Source organism: Anopheles maculipalpis, chromosome 3RL (genome assembly GCF_943734695.1).
Source record: "Anopheles maculipalpis chromosome 3RL, idAnoMacuDA_375_x, whole genome shotgun sequence".
NCBI classification, from domain to species: domain Eukaryota; kingdom Metazoa; phylum Arthropoda; class Insecta; order Diptera; family Culicidae; genus Anopheles; species Anopheles maculipalpis.
The window spans coordinates 86,325,483-86,353,263 of record NC_064872.1 but is presented as its reverse complement, the minus strand read 5'-3'; the positions used below and the strand labels follow the sequence as shown (position 1 = coordinate 86,353,263).

General features: G+C 44.0%; 2 protein-coding genes across 2 annotated transcripts in view; one reads left to right on the top strand and one right to left on the bottom strand.

Annotated features, from left to right (window-relative positions):
* Positions 1 to 27,781, bottom strand: part of LOC126563470 (acireductone dioxygenase) — a 568,562-nt gene that overhangs the window by 276,866 nt on the left and 263,915 nt on the right. The window lies entirely within an intron of this gene.
* LOC126561278 (protein encore) lies at positions 3,019 to 21,465 on the top strand. Its single transcript, XM_050217258.1, has 12 exons — positions 3,019 to 3,420; positions 13,284 to 15,140; positions 15,428 to 15,583; positions 15,721 to 15,923; positions 16,124 to 16,345; positions 16,671 to 17,053; positions 17,125 to 17,252; positions 17,317 to 17,844; positions 17,916 to 18,312; positions 18,476 to 20,676; positions 21,190 to 21,283; positions 21,374 to 21,465. Exons 1-12 carry the CDS (start codon positions 3,019 to 3,021, stop codon positions 21,448 to 21,450), a joined length of 6,648 nt encoding a protein of 2,215 aa, XP_050073215.1. The 3' UTR covers positions 21,451 to 21,465.

Below are 27,781 nucleotides of genomic sequence, written 5' to 3'. Positions count from 1 at the left end.
CCTTTGTACTATCACGATGGTGCTGTGCCTCTGCTAATGGCTGGGCCTTCGGTCGTCCTGTGTTACCCTGGGAACACGTTCCAATGGCTTACGGTCGACTGTCTTAACCTTGGCAAAGCCAGCTGCGGGAAATTTATGCACGCTACTACTTTTCTCTGCCGCTCTTTGCTGTCCAAGAATCCGTTGGGGCTTTCCCACTCACTAGCCGACTGACTGGTGCTGCTCATTTGCGGAACGATGCACACTCCTTTTACGGCTCAGTAAACAAACCGGAAGCGGTATAGCTGTGTGTGTGTGTGTGTGCGAGCGTATGTGTACGTGCGTGCCTACGAAGTATGGAAAAACTAGTTAGAAAAGTTTATGTACCCACCCGACTATGGAGCGAACGTGTACAGGGAAGAAACTGTTTGTTCAGCACACCATCAGCAATACAGGAGCTGGAACCAAAAACCCACAAAATCATTTTCCACCAGGGAGGATGTGGGTAGAATATTGGGAAGGGTGGAGAAAGTATAGGTTGGCCGTAATACATCATGAAATGTTCCACTTGTTCAGCACAGCTTTGCTTGGATCGACGAATACACAGCCAGCAGGGAGCCATAATTTCGAAAGATACTCTTAACCCTGCACCTTCCGCCCTTTCCGTATTTCGCAGTTGCAGTCTAGGTGAATCGAACCGAACAGTACAACGCTTGTACACCCTCAGACATACTAATATTTCCTCCTGTGTAGTTCAAACGAATGCGAACGCAACCATTAGCACAAAGCCTTCAAAAGTCAAAGACGCAAAATGTGATGCCGTAGAGGAAGTTATAATCCTTCTTATCTTTTTCTCCCTTTGGCTGGTACCATTGGTTTTGGCTTGGCCTTGAGCACTGAAGTATCTTCAAGAGATCTTGGAAGGGAAAGCGACCATAAAGCACTAGGCAGCAGCAAAGACTTTAAGCTAATACAACCGGAAGTGTGGTTGCTTAGCACAGTTGATAACGTATGCTAACCAAGTTTTCGAAACATGCCCCGTTTTGGGACTGGGAAAGGAAGCATACAAGCACAAGGATCTATTTCATTCGATCAAGGAAGTTGGAAATGAATGCGCTTCCTGTCTAATTATGTGCTGCTTAAGCTTGCCTGGCAACCTGAGTGAGGATTCGAGGGTCGGATATCAATTTACGATCTATTTATCGACACTCAATTAGAGTCGAGTGTGTTCGAAGTACGGGCGTGGTAGATTCACCGTGTTGCTGTAAGGATTTGATTGCTCCTGTGCTAAGGATTAAGCTGATCTATTGTACGGTTTGTTTTAATGATGATACGTTCTGCATCAGTGGCTGTTGTTCGATCGAACGAGAAATTATAAATATACCATTTTAGGGCCTATAAAGACCACAGGTTCTCTGTTTGAGGATTAAAAAATATCTTTTTCACAAGAGTTCTTGCAACAATTAGTTTTAGTTTATCCAGATGATGTAACGGGTAAACTTCAGGTCATACCAGAAAGAGACAATTGTAGGTCTTGTATTCTGTCTTGCGTCGTGGGTGATTCTCTGTTTCTCAGGCATAGTTTGTAATTATTTTGAGATATCGTTTAACCCATGATAATGGGCGAATAAATTCTAGAATTCATGTCGCGGATCATTCGCGGTCAATATTGTCAGGCCTCCGATCTGATGCATAATATTTAGAATAAGGTTTCAAAGCATCTTTAACTGTCTGTTTTCGTATTTTGTCTATCGCTATTCAATGTGTCCTGTCTATGAATACTGGAGCGAGGGAATACCCACTTTATTTGTTATTGTAAAATCCTTGAGGCAAACAATTGGCTAAAATGAATCATAATAATAATAAACCACGATTCTATTGCACACGTTTTATTTCATAAATCCCTATAATTACCGGTACACATGTTGTCTAGGATTATCTAAGAACCATACCGATAGGCGTATTTAATAATTGAACATGTTTTCACAATTAGCAATGCAATTAAATAATCAATATTGAGCATATTAATCGCAAACTAACATTGCTGCACTATAAATCACTGTTAATGCACCTCATCCGTATGTTATCAATGCTTACGCCGTACATGCTGCCGCTATATTCCCATGGTATAACTGCAATGATGCACCCCAGGAAATATGCACTATGATACTGCCTTCCCATAAACGAAAACAGTGAGAGAGACTTTAGCACATGACCCATCGAAATTTGCTTTGAGTTTTTGTTTTAATTCTACACTCGCCATTGCTCACAACTGTCCATTTATGTTTTTGAGCTTTTTTATTCGCAAATGCTGTCCAAAGATGTGTATGTATGTGTGTGTATGTGTGTATGTGTGTGTGTGTGTGTGCGCGAAGTGAACAAAATGGACTGCATTAAACTTTTTGTTTTGTTTTATTTACCTCATCCGGGTCAGATTCCTGCGGATGGCGGGGTTTTGGTGGGTGGTTTTGAATGTTTTCCTTTACTTTATTCGCCAATCTCATGCTGCGGTCTAAATTTGCTCGTTCTCTTTTCTTTTTCTCTTTCTCTCTCTTTCTCGTTTCTTCTTCATATCCTGACGTCACTTCGGGCGAGGACGCTTTTCAACTTTTTTTTGTTTATCGCTTCATCACTTGCACACGTGTATTCGGTGTTTCTATGTAACTGCTGTGTTTTCTACTGTGTGTTATTTATATATTCGTATGTTTGTATCGATGTGCGCATATGTATGTGTGTATGTTGCTTCCGGTCGGACGCTGACGGAACCGTACTACGAATTTCCGCGCAGACATTTTTCTTTCATTAACCAGTAAGAAAAGTTCGTCCAAGGGCAAGCACAAGAAGAGCCGGAAGGGCAAGAAACCGTTGGCTGCACAGTCACTGCCGCCACCGTCCATCACTGCAGCCCGCCCGCCCGCTTCTTCGTCTACATCTTCTTCCTCACCATCATCGTCACCGCCATCAAGCGCATCCTCATTTGCCACGGCACAGCCGCTTCTACCATCGGCACCATCATTGGCCACGTCCCTGCAACAGACGATGAGCACGGTGGCCGTTGCTGCTCAGCAGCAGCAAACCACTGACAACCGTACGCACAGCTTAACTCTCACCGAGCTGCAGCATTCGGCTGGTGCAATTCCGAACGTGGAAAACGGACAATCCTCCGACATGCCATGTGCGCCCTGTCCGGGCTCCATTGGCAGTTCGTCCTTGTCGGCTGTTTCGCCAGAGTCAACGGCTACAGTTCCTGGCTGCGGTGGGGGAAGCGTGTGCGTTGTTAGCAACAGTAGTAGTGGTGGACACACCATGGCAGACGGCCAAACAGACACAAGTGCTCCATCGGGGGGAGGTGATGGACAGCAACAACAGTCGCAGCAGCAACAGCAAGATCAACCACCCACCCCAGGCAGCCGTCCGACATCCGGTGGACGACAGCAAAGGGTATGTTTGATAGCAAAAACAAAACGTCGGGAAGGGTTTTACGCGTTGCTGCTATTCGCCTTTGTATGGGATGATTTTATGTTCTTTTATTTTCCATTCATACCAAATGTTTCGAACAAAAAACCACTCACACACACACCCACTCGAAAGAGTCTGGTGTAAGCTAATTCTGCCGAAAATACTTCACGCAAATGCTTAGGGGGCGCAAACCGAACAAACTCTTTTACCCCGCAGAAAAGGGTTAATGATACCGACCATCTGGCCGGTAATGGGGGGGTTTTCGGGTGGTTCCTTTGAATCGCAGCTATTCGCTCAGCATAAGGATATTTTTCCCATTTTCATTGTGTTTGTTTAGTCCTTTTTTAATTATTCCGTTGTGTAGTGTATTTCTACGCTTTCGCTAGCTAGTGTTGTGTGTAAATGTGCCACCAGAGGTGGATGTGATGGCTCATTTCGAGTTTGTTAATAATTGAACGCAATATCTGCACTTGTACATGCATTCATATTGGGAGTTTTCGTTTTGTCTTTTTCGGGGGGGGGGGGGGGGGTTCTTTCGTCGGGTGGGAATCTTTGTAAACATTCATTTTGCACTTAGTATTACATTGTATTTAGCCACAAATATTATACTCGATGCACACTTGTACGATGTAAACAACCGAAACACATTGGCTTAAGCAGATAAGAATCATGTATGTTATTGTAGAGACATATTGGCTTGTACAAAGAGTAGAATAAGCTTCTTTGTGTTTGACACTTAAAGAAATGTTTAAAAATTGTTATGATTTGCATTTTAATACATTTAATTTCTAAGAAAATTCATGAACCAACGTTTACGGAAGAATTGCAATTTTTTAATTTAAAAACGTGTGTTATTTAATTTTTTCAATTGATCATTAATTTTTGTTTTCTATATTAACGTTTTAACAAAGACGATCAAAATAGTGAAACATTGATTTGCTTCATTTTTGTATGCCTTTGGTTTTTTCAAACTCTTGATGCTATCGAAAATTACTAACCAATTAACCCTTGGAATTAATTACAGACTCATTAAAACGAATGTTTTTCTTCTAAATCAGCTGTTTCAGCAAAAAGTTTAACCCTCTGCTAATGAGATAATAATAGTGGTTTTATGGCCAATCACTAATCACTAGCTCCATTCTTGGGGGTTCATTTCTCTGATTAACGTTCGGAATGTAATATTTCCAGCCATCAACATTTTGCGTAACGATCCAATGTATTGGAGGGTTTCGCCATTACCTTACTGCTGCTGCTGCTGCTGCTGTAGAAGCTGCTGCTGCATTGATGAGTAATGGAGAATTTTGTTAAACCATAGCTTGCGCACCAGGCACGCTGGCTGGCTGGCTGGCTGGTAGCCAAGCATGGTATTATAATTTAAATTAAAGTGTGGTTTGAATCTGTTGCTAATAGTGTTGCTTTTGGGGCTGTGGAGGTGAAGTGGCAGCTTAAGGCTGTTGCACAAGACGGGAAAATATTAATTAATCTATGACTGTTCATTTCTGAAATTGAATTTCGTTTCTAAAAAAGGTTCTAATCAATTGCAATGTATTTACGTAATGTTAAATGTGTTAGAAAATTTGAAGGAGACGTAGAATACATGTCAGAGTGTACTTATGTTGCTCTGTCTGTGACCTTAGTATCAGGAATTTTGTTTATTTATTTATAAAATTCAAAATATCTCCTGTAGTATCAATTTTCATGACAATTATCTCTCGTTGTAGAAACTGTTTAACATGCTCCACTAAGTAAAAAAATATTCTTAAGTGTGACAATTTCCACTAGCAAATTTGCTTCTACCGTAACACGTCTTCATTTTACCTTTTAATATGATTCTCTCATTATAGAAATCTTATTACCATAATGAAGCGAGACAATAAGTTGTGCCAAAATATGATTCTCGTTACTTTTCGCTGCTGTTTTTGAAGTCTTCCTTCTACGCGGTGTGATGCCGATTATTGTTCCACCGTCGAGCAAATGCAAACACGTCCCTCCCTTTGTAGAAATGTTTGTGAAGCGTAACAAATTAGCTTTCGCACCACACCACCATCATCATCACCACAGAAAGCTTATTAACTTTATAGGCCACGGTAAGGCTTTTGTGAAGTATTGTACAGAGTCCTTTTTTTTGTTTTTTGCTCCCGTGTTAGCGCGGGTCGGAAATATTGTTTTGATTGGACCGCCACTCATAGCGAGCAACTCTTTCCGGCGAGCCGTTGGACGTTTGGGTAAAGTTTGGGTGGAAAAAGAACGATCAACTTCCCATTATGCCCGTCACTTCGACTTCAGCCAGAGAAGGTTAGAAAGAAAGACTAGATACTGGACCGTTAAAATTGAATTACACGATTTAAAACTTCAACAACAACAAGGCTTCCGCGCACCATTTAGGTTCGACCGGCAACCGTGTCCCCGTGAACGATTTCACACCATTCTCCCGGTTTCGGGCCGGGGTATCACTTTCAATCTGTTCAATCAAAGTTGAAATTATTCCACCCGTAAAATTCGATTCTCGCTGAGGGCGGTTCGGAAAAAGCGGAACCCCGTTTGAGGTTTCACGGTCATGATTGGTTGACCTCTCGCTTATGGTGAAATTGCTAGGGTAAATTGGTGTGTGTGTGTGTATGTGTGTGTGTACTTAGAATCTGTGGTGACGCGTTGCAGGATTTGGGTGTGCTTAGGCAAGGATTAAATGGTTTATAATTCATGTTGCTTTGTACCGTTTAGGGCCAGTTTTGAATTAAGTGGAATTTAATCGAGTTTCGGAGTTGGTGATTGAAAAGGTGTTGTGTTTTTGATTTTTATGCAATTAGCTTTATCGGTTTGTGGGTAGGTCCTGGTAGGTACGTTGTAGCTTTGGAACGTATCATGAGATGGATCGTCACAATTTGTGTTTAACGCCGTTTTTTATGATTTTTGAAAATGTGTCTACAGTAAGAATACCTCGATGTCGATGCAAGCATATACTGATGAAGCCACACACTACTAGAAACAGATCAATCGGACCACTCACGGTCCAAAGCTGTCGTTTGCCGATTCACTATGCTAGCTTTTCGGACAGACGGTTCAACGCAATCGCTTCATGTTGGTTGGGGCGTACCACGTCTTCTTTGTCCAAGCGGATGATCATAAAAGACTTAACGCACCTAAGTCGTTTGGTGCACTTTTCTTGGTATGAATGTCTCATGAATTTGCATATGAATTAAGCAGATATCTAATATGACTATCAGGAAGCTGTCTTGATGCGTTGAGGTATTTTTAGTTCTGTGTTTGATACCATCTCCAAGACCAAAAACTTTTCATTTTCACCACAAACTCTTAAAAGAATAATCGAAGCATCATGACATCGTAGAAAATAATCCATAATTCTACCTGCATTGCCAAAAATAATTCTAAACAATAAAGATGCAAAAAATGTTTTTCTTTTTGCACTTTCGTGCCCCATTCCCCAGTGGCGGCAAACGTGTGTTAGTCACACAAAAGCCAAATACGCGCGTACATAGGCCGACGCAGTGCATAATGGAGCATTTTATTTATAGGTTGAATGATTCTAAATTTATGAAGAATTTACTTCACTGCTGGTCTGAATGGTCCCTCGGGGGTGTTTACAACCGGGTAGGGATCTCATCTTCCCACACCTGGCTTCGTTCCACGAAACCGGTGGCCCCAAATGCGTTGCCGGAAAATGGCGTGCAAGTGTTTCCGACCGGTTTTGCCAGCCTGCCCGCGGGCGGTGGGGTTGCTGTTTGATTTCGCCATTTCGGCTTGTTTACGTTTCCGTTTAAATTTCGGAGCCTCTAGGGCTTGTGCTTGTAGTGTGGGGGAGGGTGGATACCACACACACACATACGCACTCAAGCACACATCCACATGGGTGCGATGAAAACGATACTAAGCGTCGTTTTCATTGTGGTAAATTTAAAGGCAGGGCGGTAGTGCTAAGTACCGCCGCCGGGGAATGGGAGTAAAGTAAGGTATATGAACACCTTGGGATTGTGTGGAAACTACGAAGGAGGAAAGAAACCATTTGATTGTGAAGGATGATCCTGTATACTGGAGGGAAGGAAATCTTTATACGTCTCTTGCTTGCCGTTGCGATTCGATCTTTTCTCTTCTAGTGAACTTTCGAGCTATAACTTCGATGTGAACTTCAGTTTTGTTGTTTTGTTAGAATTGTCGAATTTGAATTTTCCACAGCTTTGGCTTTCGTCTGCAGTGATATTCCTTTCGAACTACTTAACTTGTGATGTAAATTAAATCGATTGAAACTTTTTGAAACTCCTTGCATAAAGAGCTCAGCATTTATTTGAAGAGACCAAGACAACCAAGACTCGATTATGTCAACAACTTTAGTCAGTGATTGAAAAAAACAAAGGAAACCAAACCCATACCCGAACCAAAAATACTAAACAATCAACATTGACCATCTTTTTTGATTAACAAATTTTCTCCTTTGTTCGCTGCTTATTCTCATAGATATTTGTGAGTGTTTTCTTAAAGCATTCTCATCTGTTTTGTGCATCAGAAGGTTGAAAATGTGTGAGTTTTTTTTAAATTTATTTTGTCATCATGTTTCCCGACCTCCTCTCCTCATTTCTCGTGCTGTGACGCTTCCTCTTCAAATCCTTATCGTCTATCTGCTTGGCTAACACGCACACAAACAAAACGGGAGTAAAATCTAATGCCTCGTTTACCTTTACCGTACTGTCGTGTACGCTTTGTACGCCATTTAGGCTAAAGATAGATTGCAATTTCGCCGCTGCCAAAAACTTGCCAAACGATCTTGAAACGACGGCATCGGTTTCTCGTGCTGGGGCGGCAGCGTGTAGCGTCGCACACTTTTCTTAATGTGATTACTCGCCATTTCACAAGCGAACAAAGCGTTTGCTATGTTGAGTAAATGGTGCGGCGACGAAAGGGGGAGGTGGTCGGAAAGTGTGGTGTGAAAGGTTGACCAAGGGAGCTGATACCAGTTCTCGATATGTTCTCTGAACATGCCGTGCCTAGGCCGTCGTATGCACAGCATCATCCGGTTTGTACCTAGCGCGTCCCGGTAGATAAAGGCCCGGCCAATGAGTAATGACTATGGAAGGGTATGTGTGTGTATGTATGAAAAGTGTGATGAGCAGACAGAGGAAAAAAAGGGAAAATCAAAACAAACTCAGGGTTGCGGACGAGGTGGATCGAGAGGGAGGGTGTTTTTTTGGCTTCACTTTGGTGACAACTGTGCAGATGACGTCGTTCTGGTGGCGTGGTTTAGTATGCTGGTTGGTCGGTTGGTTGTGTTCCCGTTTTATCTTGCATGAGCGTCACGTAGTGCTGATTTTTTATAACATATAAGATCAAACGCGTGTTTGGCTAAGCGAGGAACGTTTCGAGGGAGGTTGTCTTCGCTTCTATGACTTTATTTACGATGGAAACTCTTTTTCGCGATCGGATTAGCTAGCTCGGTGCTTAATAAATTATACAAATTTTATGCTCAAGTTTAATCTCTTGCGAATAAGTGTAAATAATTGCTATGCTTGTTGATATGGCACGAAACGCTTAATGTGGTGAATTTCTATATGATGACGACAGTTATAGCGACGTTTCAAGCCGGATGATGTAATAACTGTTTTAAGCCCTTACTATGAGATCATCCCTTTTTGGTTCCTTTGGTGCTCGGTGCAGGTGTACTCATCATGTCAGCGCCAAACGTACGATGGGCTGAAGGAATTAATTAACGCATTGAATATTGATTTACTAGGTTTAAAAAGAGAGTACAAAACGATCAGAATGTATGCTCAACATTTGTTTCCTTAATTGAAATTGCAAAACACTCGTGCTCGATCTGCAGTAATTGTGTATTGGAAAATATTTTTAAATTAATCACACACTGCTTCACAGCTGCAAGGACATTAAAAATATTCATGTCATTGTCAGGTGGAACTAAAAATTAAATAAAAACAATCCTACAAATTACCATTCTGCTTTACCATGCGTTACAGATGGGTACCTGGTTTGCTTCCGGCCATTACGTTGCTTTCCGTACCGTTTTTACCGCATATGAGCTATGTGGTCCGATCGGATCGTTTTGGTTAAATGGTGTTTTGTGATGAGTTACTAATTAAAATTTAAATTGCATCCACTTGTGTGCCGCAGGGGCAGTTCGATTGAACGGTTTCACAGGCGGTGCGACAGCAGTGCAGTGCGCCTGTTTTTATGCATTTATCTTCCATACTAATGTGCTTTTTACCACTGTTTGTGTTTCGTGATCGGTATTCCTTTGCAATGTTTTGCTTACATTTTTTCTAACGACAGAGTCTCATTTCCTGGAGCGGAAATCCATCAGCGTGTGAATTTTTTTCGTTACAAAAAATCGTAAATTAGTGGCAAAAATGCCGCATTTGAACTTATGTTTAGTCACAGCGAGAACGAACCATGGAAAAGAAAAATAAACCCCTACCATGACAGTACTGAATAATGGCGTACTCATCACTATCAACACTTGTTTTATGTCCTTGTCGTATGTAGCTATCTAACACAACCGCATAAACATTGCAATACTTCTTTTGTTTCGATGCGGCTGCAAAAGAGTTGTTGCTTATTGGTGGGCAATCACATGCCTTTTCAGTGTTCTTATTATTATGTTTTTATTAACATTTTTGTTATCCATCGGAGTCGGAGGTATAATCAATGTGAGTGTGCAAGGAAAATCGTAATTTTTTCCTTGCCCAAATCAGTACAAGAAGTGAAGGAGAGTTTCCTATCGCCGGGCGGACGAGAAAAAAGGGTGATATGTGTGTTGCAGTGCATTTATCGCTGATAAGACAGACAGGATAAGACAATAACATAACATAACTGTTCAGCACTTAACGTTATAGTTTAAATATAAAAAAAAACTTTGTTAATTGTTTCATTTCTCCGAAACTAGCGAACGCGGCTGTCTGCTTGCCCTGGTAATTGAATACCGATTCGACCATGGGGGAAAAACCCAGAAAAACACAACACTTCCGGTCTTTCCGATAGTCGGTTCCATGCAGACTTTGCCATCCGACATGGCGACGGACCATTTGAAAGCTGTCAAACTCTCTTTTACCTCCGACGCATCCCTCAAAGCACGGTACAAACCGACCAAACAGGGAAAACAAGTAATCATACGCATACTTCGACATTGACATTTGTTAAAGTTCACGGCTACCTGGCCTGGCTTGTAGCGGGTGTGATTTATTTCACCTTCGTGATTGTTTTTCAGGGGTAGCTCAATGCGGCCGAAGACAAGGGTTCGCAGGCGAAAGTTTTTTGGTAACATAATAACGACAATATAAAGGAAGTACAAATCGATACTCTTCCTACACACACACACACACACACACACACACACACACACACACACACACACACACACACACACATACATACATACATTGCGAAATTTCTTGCCGCGAAAAATCAGGAAAAACTTTCTATTCCATCAGAAACATCGTCCACTCGAGAAGTTACCCGCCATTAACATGAACTCGGGCTGTTTCTCCCTGCTTAAGAGGGTGTTGTAGAGCTGGTTGGCTTATGAGTGTCCGTGAAGGACCTCCATGTGAAGGACCTCCTGTCCCATTGTACGTACGACTGCCGGCATCAGAGGTCGGAATTTATTGATTTAGTGGCGTGATTTACATCGGCTTTCATTCGGCCCAACCTTCAACTTCAAGGATTTTACGCTGCAAGGCATTGGTTTTGACCTTTTTGGACCTTTTTAATAACCTTTCGGTGTAGCTGTACACCGGCAGGGAACCGGACGTTTGGAAAGCTTTAGCGAATTAACTACGGAGCGGAGCGGTGAACATACAGCGCGTGAAGTTAGGGAGCAGTCCTGAACTTGGGTGAAGAGGAGCCGCTTTGTGGCTTAAGTCTCTCATTTGAATATGATTTTACATCAATTTCTCAGATGTTTCGGTTCAGGTGGTGAAGGTCGAACGAGAATTTGGAGTTTGAATTATGACTAGCAATTATGGCTAACAAAGCTAAAAAGCGTAATGAAAATCGATCTAGAGGGCAAAAAGTTGAACTTTTCGGTAAAGTTACTAAATCGCCTTTGAAGAAGGTCGTCTCGAAACGATTGTCTTTGCTTCTTTATAAGGGAAATTCACATACAAACACCCACGGGAGTGTTCATTAGCATTAGTAATGGGTATTTGGTGGGCCGAATCATATTTTCACGCTATCGACCTTCCTGGACCCGGCTATCTTTTGCGCGTTAATCTATTCGTGAAAGCAGAACCGGAAGCCTTCTGTCACCGGGAACCGGAACCGCTTTCCGCGTGACTGATAGCACCAGTGCTTCTTCGTCTTTTTTGGGCTAGGTCGCGTTGCCGGCCAACACACTGTTAATCGGATAAAGTTTCGAGGTTTTCGCACCTTTCAACTAGCTCCTTCCAAAGGCATATGAATCAAGGAGAGTCACTCCCTGTTGTTTTTTCTTTACTAAGGGTAACAGCAGACATACCGAAGTAAAATATGTTCTGCCTAATCTGTGTCTTTTGCTTGACGGTTTTCGAGCGCTATAATTTTTCGACACACTGTCCAACAATCCACGAACGTCCGGGCGGGCTTACCACTAATCAATGTAAATGCTTTCATCGGGCGGAAAGTGATTTGTGAAACTAATCCGATAGTAATGTTACTTCCGCTATCGCCACCAACTGACAGGCGTGACAGCGTGGCAGTTAGAATCGTACGGTTGGCATTTTCGAGTTGACCTTTTGTAGATGGGTATTCTCCTGTATGGCATCTCTGTGCGGTCATGAATCTGTCGAAAGTTATACTGATAGATTCAGAACGAACGTGTAATCATAGGAATGTATTTGAGCGATTAATAAAGAAAGAGCATTCAATCGTATAAACCTTAAAAACCTTAGGGTTTTTTCTTTTGGTGGGTCAGTGTTAAGCAAATTAATCTAAGAAAAATGTGCATGTTTTAATGTTCAAAATTGAACAAAAAAGTTAAACTTAAAAATAAAAACAATACTTCCAGCTTCCAGTTTACTTTTCCAACAAAAAAACCCTTGTAACGTCCATTGCATTATCATTTTTCCCAGCGCTGTTGAAGCTAACCGCGTGCCAATAGTGACAATTAAGCGCTAACGGTAACAACCCACTTTCGGGCATAGGCCAGGGATTAGTGTTTCGTGTTGCAAAGTATCAAAACCCATATGCAGATTGTTCGCCCACCCCTGTCACGGTGAAAGGTGTAGCCATCTCCCTTGTCCAGAGAAGGAAATGTAGAGCCCGGACGGAATGGAGTGGATGGGAAAATACGTAGCAATTAAGTGAGTGGTCGGTTCGTGTGATGGTCTAGGTTGAACACTTTCTAATTAACCTTCAATTTGCCTTTTAGGATATTGTGCTAAGTGGGTGGTAAACTTTTGAATCCGGAAAAGGTGTTTTTTAAGCAAGGTGTGACAACAGCGGGGATTTTAAGGCCATGTCATGATGTAAAGGGTTATAAATCTAACTCATGTTTGGAGGGACTGGGGTTACGAGATATATCCATATTAAACGGTATGGCATGACTGTGGGATAACCGAGATATCAGATCTCAAAAAGCTAATTAAACGTTTTAAATGTGTAAGTGTTATGTTTTTTTTTTTTCGTATTTAGCGTTTTGTTTTGATTATTGATGTTTGAATATTTTTTGAACAACTTTGTCAAGTTATAATTACTGTTCAGTCGTAGATCTGAGAAGAAAAAACCTGTTCTCGAGATATTTTGTCACTGATATTCTCTGATGATCTTTAGGATTAGCGACATACATTTCAGTTCTTAAAGTCCTAACAAATCACGTAGTAACATTTCCCTGTTTCTTCTGCTTTTAGATTGCTGGTGGCAAAGGCAAGCATTTAACCCGCAGTCACGCCATGCGTGAGTCAACTTCCCCGCCCCGAACACCTACGCCACGCTCTCCATCTGATACGCACAACAGCAATCCAATCAGCAGCGCCGGCAACAGTGGCAGTACGGGTGGCACAATCAACGCGACCACAGTCACCACTACTACGGTTACCAGCATCAGCAGCAGTAGCAACAACGCTCTCAGCAATGGTTCCCAAAGCCAGCCCGAACGATCGACAGCAGCATCATCCACCATGAGTGACGCTGAATCGCTGGCCAAACATAATAACAGCTCAGGCCCGGGCGGTGGAAGTGGGGCGACTGGTGGTGGAGGAAGCAGTGGCAACAGCTCACCAAACATTGTCCACTTTTCCGGTGGTGACGATCAGCAGCGTAACGGTAAATCTCAGTTAGATTTAGACTTCCCGAAGCTGACACCTCCGAAAACGTCCTTCAATCCGAACGCCGGAAGCAACGGCAACCATCACACCCATTCACAGAAGAGCGGAACGCAAAAGAGCAATGGTACGGCGACACATCACAGCAAAGCGAATGGTACCATTTGCGAGACGGACAAAGCGACACCGTCGATACCGACCGGAGGCAATAGTAATAGCGCGAAGCAGACAGCAACACCGCCGCTGAACGTGACGGGCACGGTTGCACCGAATGCAACAACCACCGGTACCGATACACCGGACGGTGGTGGAACGACTCGTCCTGGTCCGTCCAATCATAGTCTGGTGCCGGTGTCCACGTCTGCCAATGTAGTATCCTCTCCGATGGTTGGTGGTGAGGTGAACACGCTCGGAAGTGATTCGAATACGTCGGGCGGAGTAGGCAACACAGTGTCTACGTATGCCTCCCCGGTAGTACAGTCAGCTGCGAACAGCAACTATTGTGATAGTGAAGGTCGTCATGGTGCGTACCAGCATCAGCAGCATCACCATCAGCAGCATCAGTGCGATGGGGCCGGTGGAGTAGGTGTCACCGATGGCCAGATCAATATACAGTTTTCGCACGAAACGGAAACGCGTTACATCCAGTGCGACAGTCCTACGGATAGCCTTATGAGAAGTGGTGGTGGTGGTGGTGGTGGTGGGGGTGCTGGTGTGGGTCCTACCACGACGCCGCCTAGCGGTGGTGGTAAGAAACGAAGCGGTGCTTCCGGAAAGGGTGGCAACAAGGCGGCCCGGCTGAAAAACCTTAGCGGGGGATCATCCTCGAGTGTGGATGGTGGTGGAGGTGTTGGAGGGGGAGGTGGAGGAGGAGGCATGGCTTCTTTCATGTCGCGGGACAGCCTGTGCGATCCGTTCACCGACCAGAGCGGCATTAATCTGATACAGTTCTTCAAGGAGACGCTCAACAAGAACTTTAAGGATCGCAACATGCTGATGAAGATCGAGAAGGAGCTACTGTCGCTGGCGATGGACCGGAGCCGCAGTCAGATGAAGTTTCCGCCCATGTCTTCCTACAACCGGATGTTGATACACCGGGTGGCGGCATACTTCGGCATGGAGCACAACGTGGACTCAACGCAGCAGAGCGTGATTGCGGAGGTTACACCGGCCACCCGCATTCCGGACATACGGTTCAAGAATCTCATCTCGGACAGCTTCTCGGAAGAACCGCGCAAATCCATCCTGAAGCGGGACACGCATAGCTTCGACGAGTACCATCGGTTTGGAGGTGGTGGTGGTGGAGGAGGAGGTGGAGGGGAAGGTGGATCCAGTTTGCTGCACTGTCCCGACCGGGGTATGCTGGATCGGAAGGCGAAAAGTTTCGAGGAGCGTGAGGAAGAGTATGAGAAATCGAAACGGAGACTGTTCAAAAATCGTGAGGTAAGATCCAGAGACACAGAGACAGTAGAGATGTTCTTCTATTGCAGGGCTTGAATGTTCCGTGTAAGCATAACTTGTATATGTGTGTTTGTGTGTGCGCATATAAACAAGTCCAACAAAGTAATCAATGTACGTGTACTGTATTTTGTTTCCTTTCTCAATTCTCTGTTTCTTTTTCTATCGACTTCTGTTCCCTTTCCGTCGTCCCGTACACCTCTCCAACCTTCCGCATATTTCGACGACCTCTCCAATCAAAATTCCTCCAACTATTTGTTGAGGACTTTCAGCATGATTCCGAGTCCGATCAGTGGCAGTGGATATCAACCGATGGTGGTGGTGGTGTTGGTGGTGGCGTCGGTGTTGGTACGACGCTGGCTGACCTCCATGCTGCCCGGCACCAGCAGAAACTGCAGAACAATCGTTTGCTGAAAGTACAATCAGTGGTACGCCACCGTGCTGGGGCTTGTATGGCACCGAACCAAAGCACAAAGCCTTACACACCTTACACCTGCTCTACCTGATGAATGATTTGTTGCGTTGCTTAAATTTTTGTTCTTCCTTCTTCATCGTTTCATTTTAGTCAATTGAGGGACGATCGGACGAACGGCCTTGCGTTTCCAAGTCGCACAGCTTCGGAGGTTATGGCGGATCGTCTCAGAACGCGTCGCTGTTGCGGGGCGATTCGATAACGTCTACCAAAAGTGCCGGTGCGCGGCTGTTCACGAAGCAGGACTCGAACGCCAGCACCAACACGCCCTGGAGGCTGTCCCCGTCGAGCAGTGGGTGAGTGGGCTAGCCTTGTTAGTTTTTGCTGTAGTAATAAGCACCCGGGGAACCACGGAAGGCACCTACCGGAGTAGAGCCAATGGGTGGAATCATTGTTTGAGGGTGAAGTTCAGCCCTGTCATATTTGATATCCATCCTGACGCTCCCCCGGTAGTCTTCCGGATCGACCGATGAGTAACGATTGCCTTCAAACGCAGGTCGTACCTTACTTCCAGTTACAAAACACAATCGATCCGCTCGGATTCGGTAACACCGTCCCCGACTGGTTACGGTAGCGGCGATCACACACCGGAACCTTGTGTCCCATCGCCTTCGGCCACGTGCGGCGTGATGTGGGCCGTAACGGATATGGCCAGCGTACCGAAGGGCAGCGTGCTGATTGATCCACAGACGTTCCAGCCGATTGTGAACCAGGACGGGTAAGTAATGTCGCTATCAAGGTGCACGGTGGGCATTTGAAAGTATGCCGGACCAAACATTTTACTTCAATCTTTAAAATTAAGCTAAGTGTAAGTGTTAACGTTAGTATACTAGGGCAGTAAGTAAATGTGATAAAAAATGTGGACAATAATTAAAAAATCACAAACATTTAATTCTGATCACAAAAATGTGATCAAAATAGGAATCTTAAGAGAAAATGTTGCCATGTACAGTAAGTACTAGGCTAATTTGTAAGACTAATTCTGAAACATTTGATTTACTATTTATGTGTCTTCTGTGTTTTTTTTTCGTTTCTCTCACTAGCTCACTGTATCACTTTGATCCCTCTAATTTGCCACCATCGGCTGGCGGTCCCTGGTCTGGAAGCGGCAAAATGTCGAAACGAAAGTTTGAGAAGCAGAAATCATTCAACAGTAAGAACAATCTCAACAGTAGCAGTTCGCTCGAAAGTTCCGTTGATGGACCGTCGTTAGGAAAGACGATTGACTGCGGACAGCAAACTACGATTCCTACGGTTGGAGATGGTTCCGGTGCCATCACTACCATCATGACGGTGGTATCGACTGCAGCGACGACACCCACCACCATTGCGGAGGAAGTGGTCAACGAGCTCGGATGTTACGATGCGGGTGTCAACACTGGCGGCCTAAAATTGCTGAGCGTCAAAGATAATCCAGACATGGATGGTAAGAATATCTGTTTTTTTCCTGAAAGGCGGATCGTGTTTTGATCAATATGCTGCTCATCCTTTTTGCAGAAAACTTAAGCCTCTGCGAAGAAATCACACAAACGACAAACGAGCTTGGCGGATTGAAGTTACAAAAGCATCAAGCCACCAGTCCTATGCTGCAGGCCAGCGAATTGCAGCCAATCGATATGAATGAGGTAATAACAATCGATTTTCTCCCGCCAGAAATGTGTGGCCTAATTATTTGTTTTTATTTGTTAGATACAGTACGGTACGAATCAGAATGAAAGTGGAAGTCTCGTGCATGCAGCCAACTCTGTTGCCCTGCTAGATAACGATCGATCCTTGATCGATGAGTCGGTGGAAAGGGCGGACGAAGAGCAGGACGAACTCGGCGATTCGTTGGATGCAATGGACAAAGCTGACCACAACAATCCGGCTCTGGGTGCTGCTGTACAATTGTTGCACGTACACGATCCTGTCAGTAGTAGCAGCACGCTCGATGCCGCCGATGATGACGAGGATCGTAGCGAAACTCCGACCGATGGTGGCCAGGAGGAGGTGGACAAAAAGAATGACATGGTGAAGGTAGCGAACGTGGTACAAACGGTGGTGCCGTTGACGAGTTACACGAGTGCCACAACTACCCCGAATGGTGGTAGTGGTGTTGGTGGTGGCGGAGTTAGTGCATACACCGTCACGTACGATGGTGGAGGCAGTGGACATCCGGGTGCCACCGTATACGCAACTGGTACACCTGGCCTGTCAACGACGACATATCAGACCGCGGTGAGTTTCAAACCGTGATTTGCCATGTGTTTGTGAATAGATTTAATTCTGTCGTTTTGTTCCAATTTTAGCCGGATGGTGCTATTTACGCTGTCCCATCCTCGCTGGTCTACACATATCCCACAACGATGGATCCGACCGAAATGTCCGGCGGTTACTTTGTGCCAGTGTACGATCCACAGCAACAGCGGGAAGCGAGCCTATGTTCGACACCGGGCGCTTCCATTTATTCTACTCCGGCCGGTCCCACTTCAACCGTACTACACCCGATTGCGTACACACAGAGTGCGGCTGCCGCAGCGGCTGCAGCTGCAGCTGCTTACACCGGGGCACCGCTGTATCAAAATCCGGTTATGTATTCGTCCGACCAATTCCCAGCCGCACAGGCAGCCGCCGCCGCCGCAGCTGCTGGTCAGCTTTCACAGTACCCGATTAGCTATCCGATCGGTATAGGATACCCGTTCAATGGTAAGGATGCTGCTCGGAGCTATTACAGGATTTATCCTGCCCAATTAAAGGTTTATGACGCCAGAATAAGTATTTACGTTGACCGATAGCGATTTTACGTATCCGAATTGGCTAGGTAAACCCTGTAAACCATTTAACCTTTCCTTCGTTCCCTATTCTGCAGGCGCCGCGTACCAAAACTACTGGAATCAACCAATCACTTACTACGTTCCTCAAACGCCCGTCCCATCGACGGTGGGCGGTGCATCCATCCTAATGCAGCCTCCAATAGCGCAAACGCCAACCAACGGTGGAATAATCACAACCACGGCCGCAACTACACCGGGCACTGGCAATAGCTCATCCGGTGCACCACTTTCGGGCAAACGCAACACGACTCCCCCAAATAGTGGGCACGGCCAATCGCAGAGTGGCGCAACGCACAGTGCCTCGGTAACGCCCGTACCGATATCACCGTTCACCGCCAACCTACCCGTACCACTGCCCGATGCGTCGTCGGCAGCTGCCCCGATGTACGCCGCCTTTCCGCAACCCCTCTACCCGAATATGCTTCCATTCGCTAGTCCGATGGCGACCCATCCACATCCGGTGGCGGCCACTGCTGGCACACTGGTACCCACTGCCGCATCATTCCATCCGCATCCACCGTCCGGTGGATCCCAGCACCACCATGCCAGCAGTCACCATCACCATCATCCCGCCGGTTCTGCTGGCGAATCGACGACGCTCCCAGGTGGAAATGGACATCATCAGCAGCATTCGCAGTACCATCATTCGCAGCAACATCACCAGCAGCATACAGGACACTATTCCAGCACGAATGGACCATCGAACGGTGGTGGTGGAAATAGTAGCAGTAGCAGTAGCAGCAGCAACAGCAGTCACAGTGGAGGCAATCATAGTAATAACTGTGCCACAAACGCACCGACACCACAGTCAACGCCCAGTACGCCGCTTTCGCTGCCAATGTCGATGCCGGCGCATCATGGCGGTGTTCCCGGTGCAACACACAAAGGCATGCCACTCTTTCCCACACCTCCGATAATGCCGAATGTGACGGGAGGTGGCGGAGGAGGAGGAGGAGGCGGGGGATACGGCGGTCATCATCACTACACATCGTCGGAAGAGCGTAAAACGGGCAATGGAGGCTACCAGGGCAGCAAACCGCGACAACCGAATGCGAACTCTGGCTCGACGACCGGTGGCAGTTACTTTAACTACAATTCATCGGCGAATACTGGAGGCAGGCAGATGACGCCGAATAGTAGCGCCGGATCTGGCAGCTATCAACCAGCGGGAGGGGGAGCTGGTGGTATGAAGGGTGGTGGTTACGCACACAGCAACAATACAGGGAACAATAACCAGAACGGTCCACTAATCTTGGGTCCACCACCACCGGGCAAAGGTAACCGGCACGAGGGCCCCGCATCACAGAGTGTGTCCAACGCGAACAGCAATTCCTCCTCCAACAGCAAACCACCGCTGATACCGACGCTACCTAGCATGGTCGTACCGGGTGCAACAGCACCAAACACAGGAATGGCCGGTGATAAATCGCGCCTCAATCGCTCCTCGAAACCGCCCAATTTGGACCTGAAGCGCAGCTACAGCACCAACAACAGTTACAGTGGGGTAAACAATCGAAATACGCCCAGCACAAACTCGAACGAAAGCAATGGGTCACCGAACAGTATTACGTCGTCGTCGGTACACGAGCAGCACGGTGTTGGCTCGCAGTCGCATCACCCGATGTCGCACGGCCATGGTGCAACGTCACATCATCACGGTGGTCACGGTGGTAGCAATCATCCATCGACACCGACGGCACATCATCACGGTGGCAGCGGTCATCCGGTGGTATCGACTGGTGGGCAACCTTCCCAGCATGGTGGTAACCTACACCATCACCATCCGGGTACACATCCACAGCATGCGCAACATCATCCACATCATGGCGGTGGTAGTCAACCGATGCCGCCCGGCGTTCAGCAACAGCAGACACACGGTGGTCCTGGGGGAGGTGGTGGTGGCGGTGGAACGACCCATTATTACCATCCAGGTGGAGGACAATCGATGACTGGAGGACAGTCGCATTCCGGACAGTCGTCGTATTATGCGGGCGGTACAGGTAATGGTCCGTCGCAGCGTGGCGGTAGCGTAGGAAGCAATAGTGGTGGTAGTGGGTCCGGTTCTGGCGGAGGAAATGGCGGAGCACATCCACACGCAATGCCTGCCGCTGTAATGCACAATTCGGCCGTTGCTGCAGCGGCTGCAGCGGCCGCAGTTGAGCCGTACCATCAGCAGTTGATTCCGATCAATGCCGCTACCGGGATGTCTTACGTTAAAATTGGACAGGCGTACTATGTAAGTGTTACCGTGATTTCCTCGGTTTACTAAATGGTTTGTGTTGAAATAGGTGGGTAGATACGTTTTAGTCCCAACCACGATAAAAGAAAGTTTTTTGGTGTAAAATCAATTGGTTTACCCAATTTAATTGCCTCCGACAGCGAAAGGGCGCTTATATCGACTTATCATTTTTTCAATGTCATTATTAAAATATGCTTTGCCATTAGCCTCAAAACAAGCCTCTGTTACTGCGTTTACTTCATCATTGGACCCCAATTTCTTATTTAGATTGTTGGTTAATAAGCCATTGGTTGATCCTCCTATCATATCTATTTTTATCCATGCTTTGCACCACACTATAACTTATCATATAATCAACTGACAATTATCAAATTCATGCATATGTGTTTTCAAGGTTGGCCAAAGCTGACAAAATTCATCAGGACTACAACTTATCTACTGCCCTGTACGTGTCCTGTACTCATACAAAAAAATGTTTCGTTTGTGTTGTTACATGTTGTTTCTGTTTAGCCTTCGTTAACATTGCCGCAAAGCCGCCGATCGCCTCCGAACGAAATTCGTCCAATTGCGGGTGTCTATCCGACGATGAACATGGTGATGCCGGGTAATGAGGCAACGTTTCGTGATTGTAATCCGATGCTACAGGTTTGCTAATCGTCCAGTGTGTATGCTCTCGATTTCTCACTCTTTACAGCATCTCGACAATTCACACCCCGGCCACAGCACAGCAGCGGGTACAGTAACACGAAGGCGACGAAATCGCTACGATAAAGAAGCATGCAGATAGCGGATGTAGCAAAAGGATGACGCGGTACGTACACATACACGTAAAGATAACAAAGAGGCCCTGGAAGCACTGTAGCAGGAGAGGAGAACCAATAAAACTGACCGTAGTGCAATAGTGTGTGTTGGACTAGCTAAAACATAGTAAGTCAACACTTTACTGTACTATTTAGAGGTATAATGTGATCTATGCTGATGTGGTATCGGCTGGACGTGTGCTGTACAGCTAAGAGCCAGTTGAAAACGGGAAGCAACCACATACAAACGACTAACCCAGAGACTCTAGAAAGACAAGACAAGTAATCATTAAGAGCGGTAGCGTGACAATGGGAGATGAATGTGAGACAATTACTTAGAACGAAACCAGCGAGAGAAAAACACACACACACACACTTATTATGGAATACGTACTACTTCCCCTATGCGGTGAATGAACAAAAATATGGTACGTCCCAAGGCGTACCATTTTTCGTTAAGTTACAATTACATGCAACAAGACACAACATTTCTAATTTGTTTTCTAAACACAAACAACTGAAATACGGACAGATAGACACATATTTCCCTCTCATTCTCTATTCGGGCAGACAGGACCAACAAGCAAATATAACGAAAGGTGAATTCTTACACGATAGGGATTAAATTGAAACACAAGAGTATCACAACCAAACATGTGATAGCAACACATAGCTTGTGTTACCGAATAAGGTGTGATCGCTAAAGGGGCGTCAAACTGTCCAATTGACAAATGGCAGCACACACTCACACATTATAGGAAGAATCACTATGTTAACTATGCGAATGTTAAGAGCAGATAAATGAAGATAAACAAAAGTTACTGGCCATGAATCGTAAGCATCACGTTGCACGTGATACAGTGTGATCAAGAAAGATCTGAAAATGGAGCGATCGTATCCGATCGGAAATAATGAATGAATGGGATTAAGAATGTATGCGGCCACCGTCATGTTAAACTGTTGCTTGCTAGTGGAGGCGCAAAACAGCAATAAAGAGAGAGCTGCAAGAAGCTAAAACCAGGACCACCCAATTTTAATCCAAGAAAATAAGAAATACGAATCATGTTTGCGATGTGCAATTAAGACACATTGGCCATCAAACAAAACTATAGCTAAAAAAAAAAGAGCAAAAACGGAAAGACTACAAGGACAGCAGACAGAAAAATAGATGGAATCACTAAAATTTGCGCCAAAGCTGTTGTTGTGTGATGAAAAACCAAATGAGTTACTGCTTCTTAGAAATGTGTGATCAATAACCAAAAGAAAAAAGAAAATAAGAGAAAAAACACATAATAATAATGATAATATTTAATACGCAAGGCATACCCGCGAACTCCAGTGGTGCTGTTTAAAAGTGTGTGTGTGTGTGTGTGTGTATGTAGGGGAATATTATAATACAAACGAAAAAATCGTACTATGTTGCCGCATTATCAGTTGCCATGAGTAGAACAAAATATATAAGATGCATAGCACAACAGAAAAGAGTGCGCGTAAGAAATAGAAGAAGAGGTACATTATTTACTTGCCAACGAACGAACGCCCAACATCAGAGCCGTAGAGAAAACAGTACAGCCAGAACAGCAACAATCAGTCAGAAACGATTTACACAACAGTAGTAGACAGACTAATTTGAACGCGAACGGTAGGCAATAGTTGCCTACTGGGCATTAGAAACAATCCAACCCATATATAGAAATATCCTTAAAAAACAGTATACATTGAAACGAACTTAAAAACGGTCACCAACAATACGTCTAGCATTGTGTTCTTCTGTTAACAGTCAAACAGCGGAAAAGACGAGCCAGCGCACACCCACACGAAGGAGATTTAAAAAAAAGTAAATTCAGATGGTACAGCAAACCAAGCAAAGGCAGACACTTTCCAAGTGGCTGTTGCATTAGAAATGATTTCGCTACAACGTTTAATGTTACCATTTTTCATCAATTCCAATGGCGTTGTTGATGGATCGCTCGTTCTTCCGATCGTACGCTACTAGGTGAATGCTTCTGTTGAAAAGCTAGCGAAATAACAAATTATCAACCTCGTTGCCATTGGCTTCTACTATTCTAGAAGTTCTTCGTAATTTTTTATTGAAAAACAAAGGGATAAGCAAAAACAAAACATTCGTCCAAAAAGTATTCTCAAAATTTCTGTCATAGTAAGGTGTTAAGCACAACTACGTGACATGCCAAACTACATTTGTAGCATTCGTAGCAGAATGTTATACGGTTCTAGTCACACGCGCACATAAATCTTATAATCCGATGGTGATATTGTGCTGTTCGTACTGATACCATTTAAAATGAGCGTTATGCTGGTTCATCAACAACATCTGTTTAAGTCAGCCGATAGCAACGCATTATGCTAAGGTTCTTAGTTGTCTTCTTCTTTCATCTATTCATAGTCGTACGGTGTGTGTTAACAGCCTCCAAGAAAAATAGAATACCGTCAAAAGTAATGCAAAATCCGTGTGCTCTAGAAAAACGAACGGACTTACAGTGAAACTAATACAAAACAATGTTTGACTAACACAAAACAACCCCGCTAAATTCGGAAGATTAAAGCAAAACAATAGCGAAACTACGTTCGGTTTATTATCGGATCTTTTAAAGTGAACACGTGTTCTCAAAACAAAACTATTGATCGAACAGGCAACTTAAATCCAAACAACGCTGTAATGATGCAAAATTATTAAAGTAGAAACCCGAACGCGAAATATTATGAACAGAAGAAAGTTAGAACAAGCGTTCTAACCGAACGTTAGACAAGCGAAAAGAGAATTGAGTGAACGAGTTAAACTAGCAAAGCACACAGGAAAAAAAAAAAACACTCAAAATCACACAGGCAAACAAACAGAAATGGAACAGTTGATTAAATGTGTTATTATATATATGACAGAATGTATTTATTTTAATTTATATACACAGAGAGCAGAAAAGGAGATAAACAAAAAGGATAAAGAGAATGGATAAAGGTAAAAACGAGACAGAAAACTGTGACGATAGTGTGATGGAAGAGCGAACGTGTGAGCGTGTGTGCAGAAATGAAGCATGGCAGCAAGTGAAGTATAGCTGAAACCAAACAGTGGAAAACAGTGCTGATAAAAACTGGCCGAGATAAAAATGAGTGAAAATGCAACTGATAAAATCCTGCAAAGCAAAAAAAAGTCAAGAAAAAAGACCCAAAAAAGAACACACACACACAAGAACAACCAAGTACTTATATTAAGAGAAAACAAGTGAAACTGCTGCAGTGACAAACAAGGACGAAACTATTTCCAAGTGAAAAGAAAAATGAAGCAAACCAAAAACAAGTAAAAGTAGAAAAATGAAACATGCGTGAGAGTGTATATGTGGAACGAGCTTGAATAATCCGAAAACGACGAAAAGGAAACCGCGGATTTATGGCAGTTACACCAATTAAACGAGGTAAGTGTCAAATTCCTAGCAAAAAATATTAGCTGTTAAGATAAAAAATATGAATTATTATTTATATAAAATTAATCTAAGTGGGAGCGACAAAAAGCTATTAAAACAGATAACTGGATGGATGAAGTACAGGCTACAAGTACTTACATTGAAGAAATATTTTACAAGTACAGTCATGTCGGCCATCTAATAACTGTCTAGATTTATTGAACCACGTAGTTGGATAGTCAATCCTCAGTACGGCAGAACGATCCGGAATGTATTTCCTGAGTGTATCCCCGGTTCTGCCGTGTGAAGATGGTGGTAGTGAAAATAGTGGTTTTCACATGGCAGGACTGGGGATCAAATCTGATCCGGACCATCCCCTCGTAGGGAGGACTGAGTATCCAACTACGTGGTATCAAATGTCTAGTAAGCCATAGGATGGCAGGAATATGACCTACCATGTATAGCCATTAATAGTCTCGAGCTTTTTTTTCCAAACAATTGTTGCAAAATCCGACTCGAGTGACACACCGTTACAGTCGAGAAGAATTAAAATATCTTCAACTATTTTGTTTGATAATACGACGAAAAGTAGGGACAACTCACACGTTCAAGACGTTTGGTTTAACTGCAAAAGGCGTCCAAACATGAGGACTTGAGGTACCTAAATGATGTCCAAAACTCATTACAATTGAAAACTATTACAACATTTTCTTAATGGTGAGCTTGTAAATAATGAAGTTTTTGACTGTAATCACTGAAGTTTTCTACCGCTCTGCAGCGTCGTAAAAGCAGATTACATTTGATCTTCCAAGAAATGAAATTTTCTTGTACCACTTATGTGCATTTTACATTCGATGAAGATGGTTTGAGTAAATATGCTCGCACCAAATGGGTACCGGATTATTCCTTCTACTGCCTGTTCGGAAGTGAACATTTTGTGCATATTCGTCGGTGTCCCACTTACCTTTTCTTCTTGTCTTTACGACCTAGTAAGGTCACACTTGGCAAATGGCTCGAATGGCTTACTAGACTAGGATTACCCAAGCAATCGTCCAGTTTTGGAGAACTTCTTTCGCATTATGGTTATAAATCCAATTCTAAACGTCACTGTCTTTCTGGTATCTGCTTTATTATACCCTGTTGAATTTCCACAGCACCACTAGCGAGATACAAATGCTACACCAGTATGGCACTGGTCTTTGGTCACCATTTTTCTGTTCTCCTATCATTAGCGACATGTGCAATCTGTAACTGCAGGTGCACTTATTGGAGACTTGATAAGAATGATTGTGATCGTAATTACGATCCATTTTCCGTACCTCGAGATCAGCGAACTGATTTAAGACTAGAAATACACTTGCATCCGTTCCTTCTTTGTATGACGGGCTCACCAACAAGGACAGTGAGCCAAGTTTTGTGTCCATGTGGGCACGGTACGAGGTCTTACGACAGTCATTCCAAATTTCCATGAGCTCATCGAAATCCGGATCCTTTGGCACAAAGTCTGTGTTTCGGTGTTCCTTGTTCGCTTTCATACAGAACAGAGTAAGATTCAGACGCGCTTGATTGAATGTAACGTGAGCACCCACACATCCAAACCCTTGATTGGTCGCATTAAATATACTGAACGGCTTGTAGAGTGTACTATTATGACGAAGATATTTGACCGAACCGATTTCGTCAATTTTTGGATTTATCGACTGATTGTTCCAGTTGAGCAGGGCACATGGTTGTTGTAGATCACCTCTAGTTTCACTACCGTAACAGCATCGGCACATGGAAAGTATAAGTAGGTATTTCCATATGTTATTCATCTTCTCAATCACGTACCGGTTGGATCATCACTAAACATCTGACCGGCGGATTTTATACGATTATGAAGACGCATAATGAGGCCTATTAAGCTATCAGATTGTTGATATGGCAATTTCATCACAATTAAATAGCCTAAGTGTTATGACGCAAGCTGTCTAGCGTCGAAAGATACTAATCGTAGGCAAGCAAGGCAATACGCATGCGTAGGGAGGCGCAGATCCTACCCTGTTAGCAGAGTTTTCGAATATTAGTTGTGACAAATCTGTTAAAATAATGAAAATCACTACAAATTGCCTTACAATCGTGCAATAACTGTAACAAAAATGTATTACGAAACATTGTTTTGCTGAATGAGCAACCATAATTAAAAGAACTACCGGCAAAAGTAGACCGTCATGTCTGGGAAGTTTTGAAAGTGTTATCAATCCAGTATGTCAACCCAACCCTGCTATCAATCCAGTATGCATTTGATAGCTTACAGATTAAGCCTCGCAGGCAATTGGCATTGACTGGCTTACATTTCCTGAATTTTGGGCGTAAATGCTAATGCTATGTAGAGGATTATTATTGCTCGGTTTGTGGTAAAAGTTGTTGTCAAGGCATTCCATAAGTTGTACTTCTGAAATTTATTATCATGTCTGAAAAATTATATAAAGACCTGGAGACACAATTACCTAGGGTAGTGCCTATGAGTTTGTGCGTAATCTTTCGAAATATATAAGCTTGAACATATCCTTAATTTTCTCGCATCAAAAAATCAATTGCATCTTTGTAACTGCAACTGAAGACTTCCTCATATCTCTATTCAGTTCTTGAACGGTTCTTCTATTTGAGACATATTAAGTTGCCATTTTTTGTGCATTTGGATCGGCCGTCATATACCGAGGGATAGAGGTTGAACCGGAGCAGATACGTCGTGTGGGCTTTAATGCTCACAAGCATATGCATTGATTAATACCAGTAGCCTATCCTCGGTACAATTCAGAGGACTTAGAGGTTTACCGATGTCATATATTGATGAGTTACTAAGATGCAATCCCCAGGAATAATCGCACACAATTACAAGTCTCC

What these genes read in the sequence shown, in the direction of transcription:
- LOC126561278 (XM_050217258.1), top strand. Translation starts at nt 3,019, where the DNA reads ATGAGCACGGTGGCCGTTGCTGCTCAGCAGCAGCAAACCACTGACAAC. An exon ending in TGCTGAAAGTACAATCAGTG is followed by an intron (nt 15,584 to 15,720) that starts GTACGCCACCGT and finishes GTTTCATTTTAG; the next exon opens with TCAATTGAGGGACGATCGGA. An exon ending in TATAGGATACCCGTTCAATG is followed by an intron (nt 18,313 to 18,475) that starts GTAAGGATGCTG and finishes CCTATTCTGCAG; the next exon opens with GCGCCGCGTACCAAAACTAC.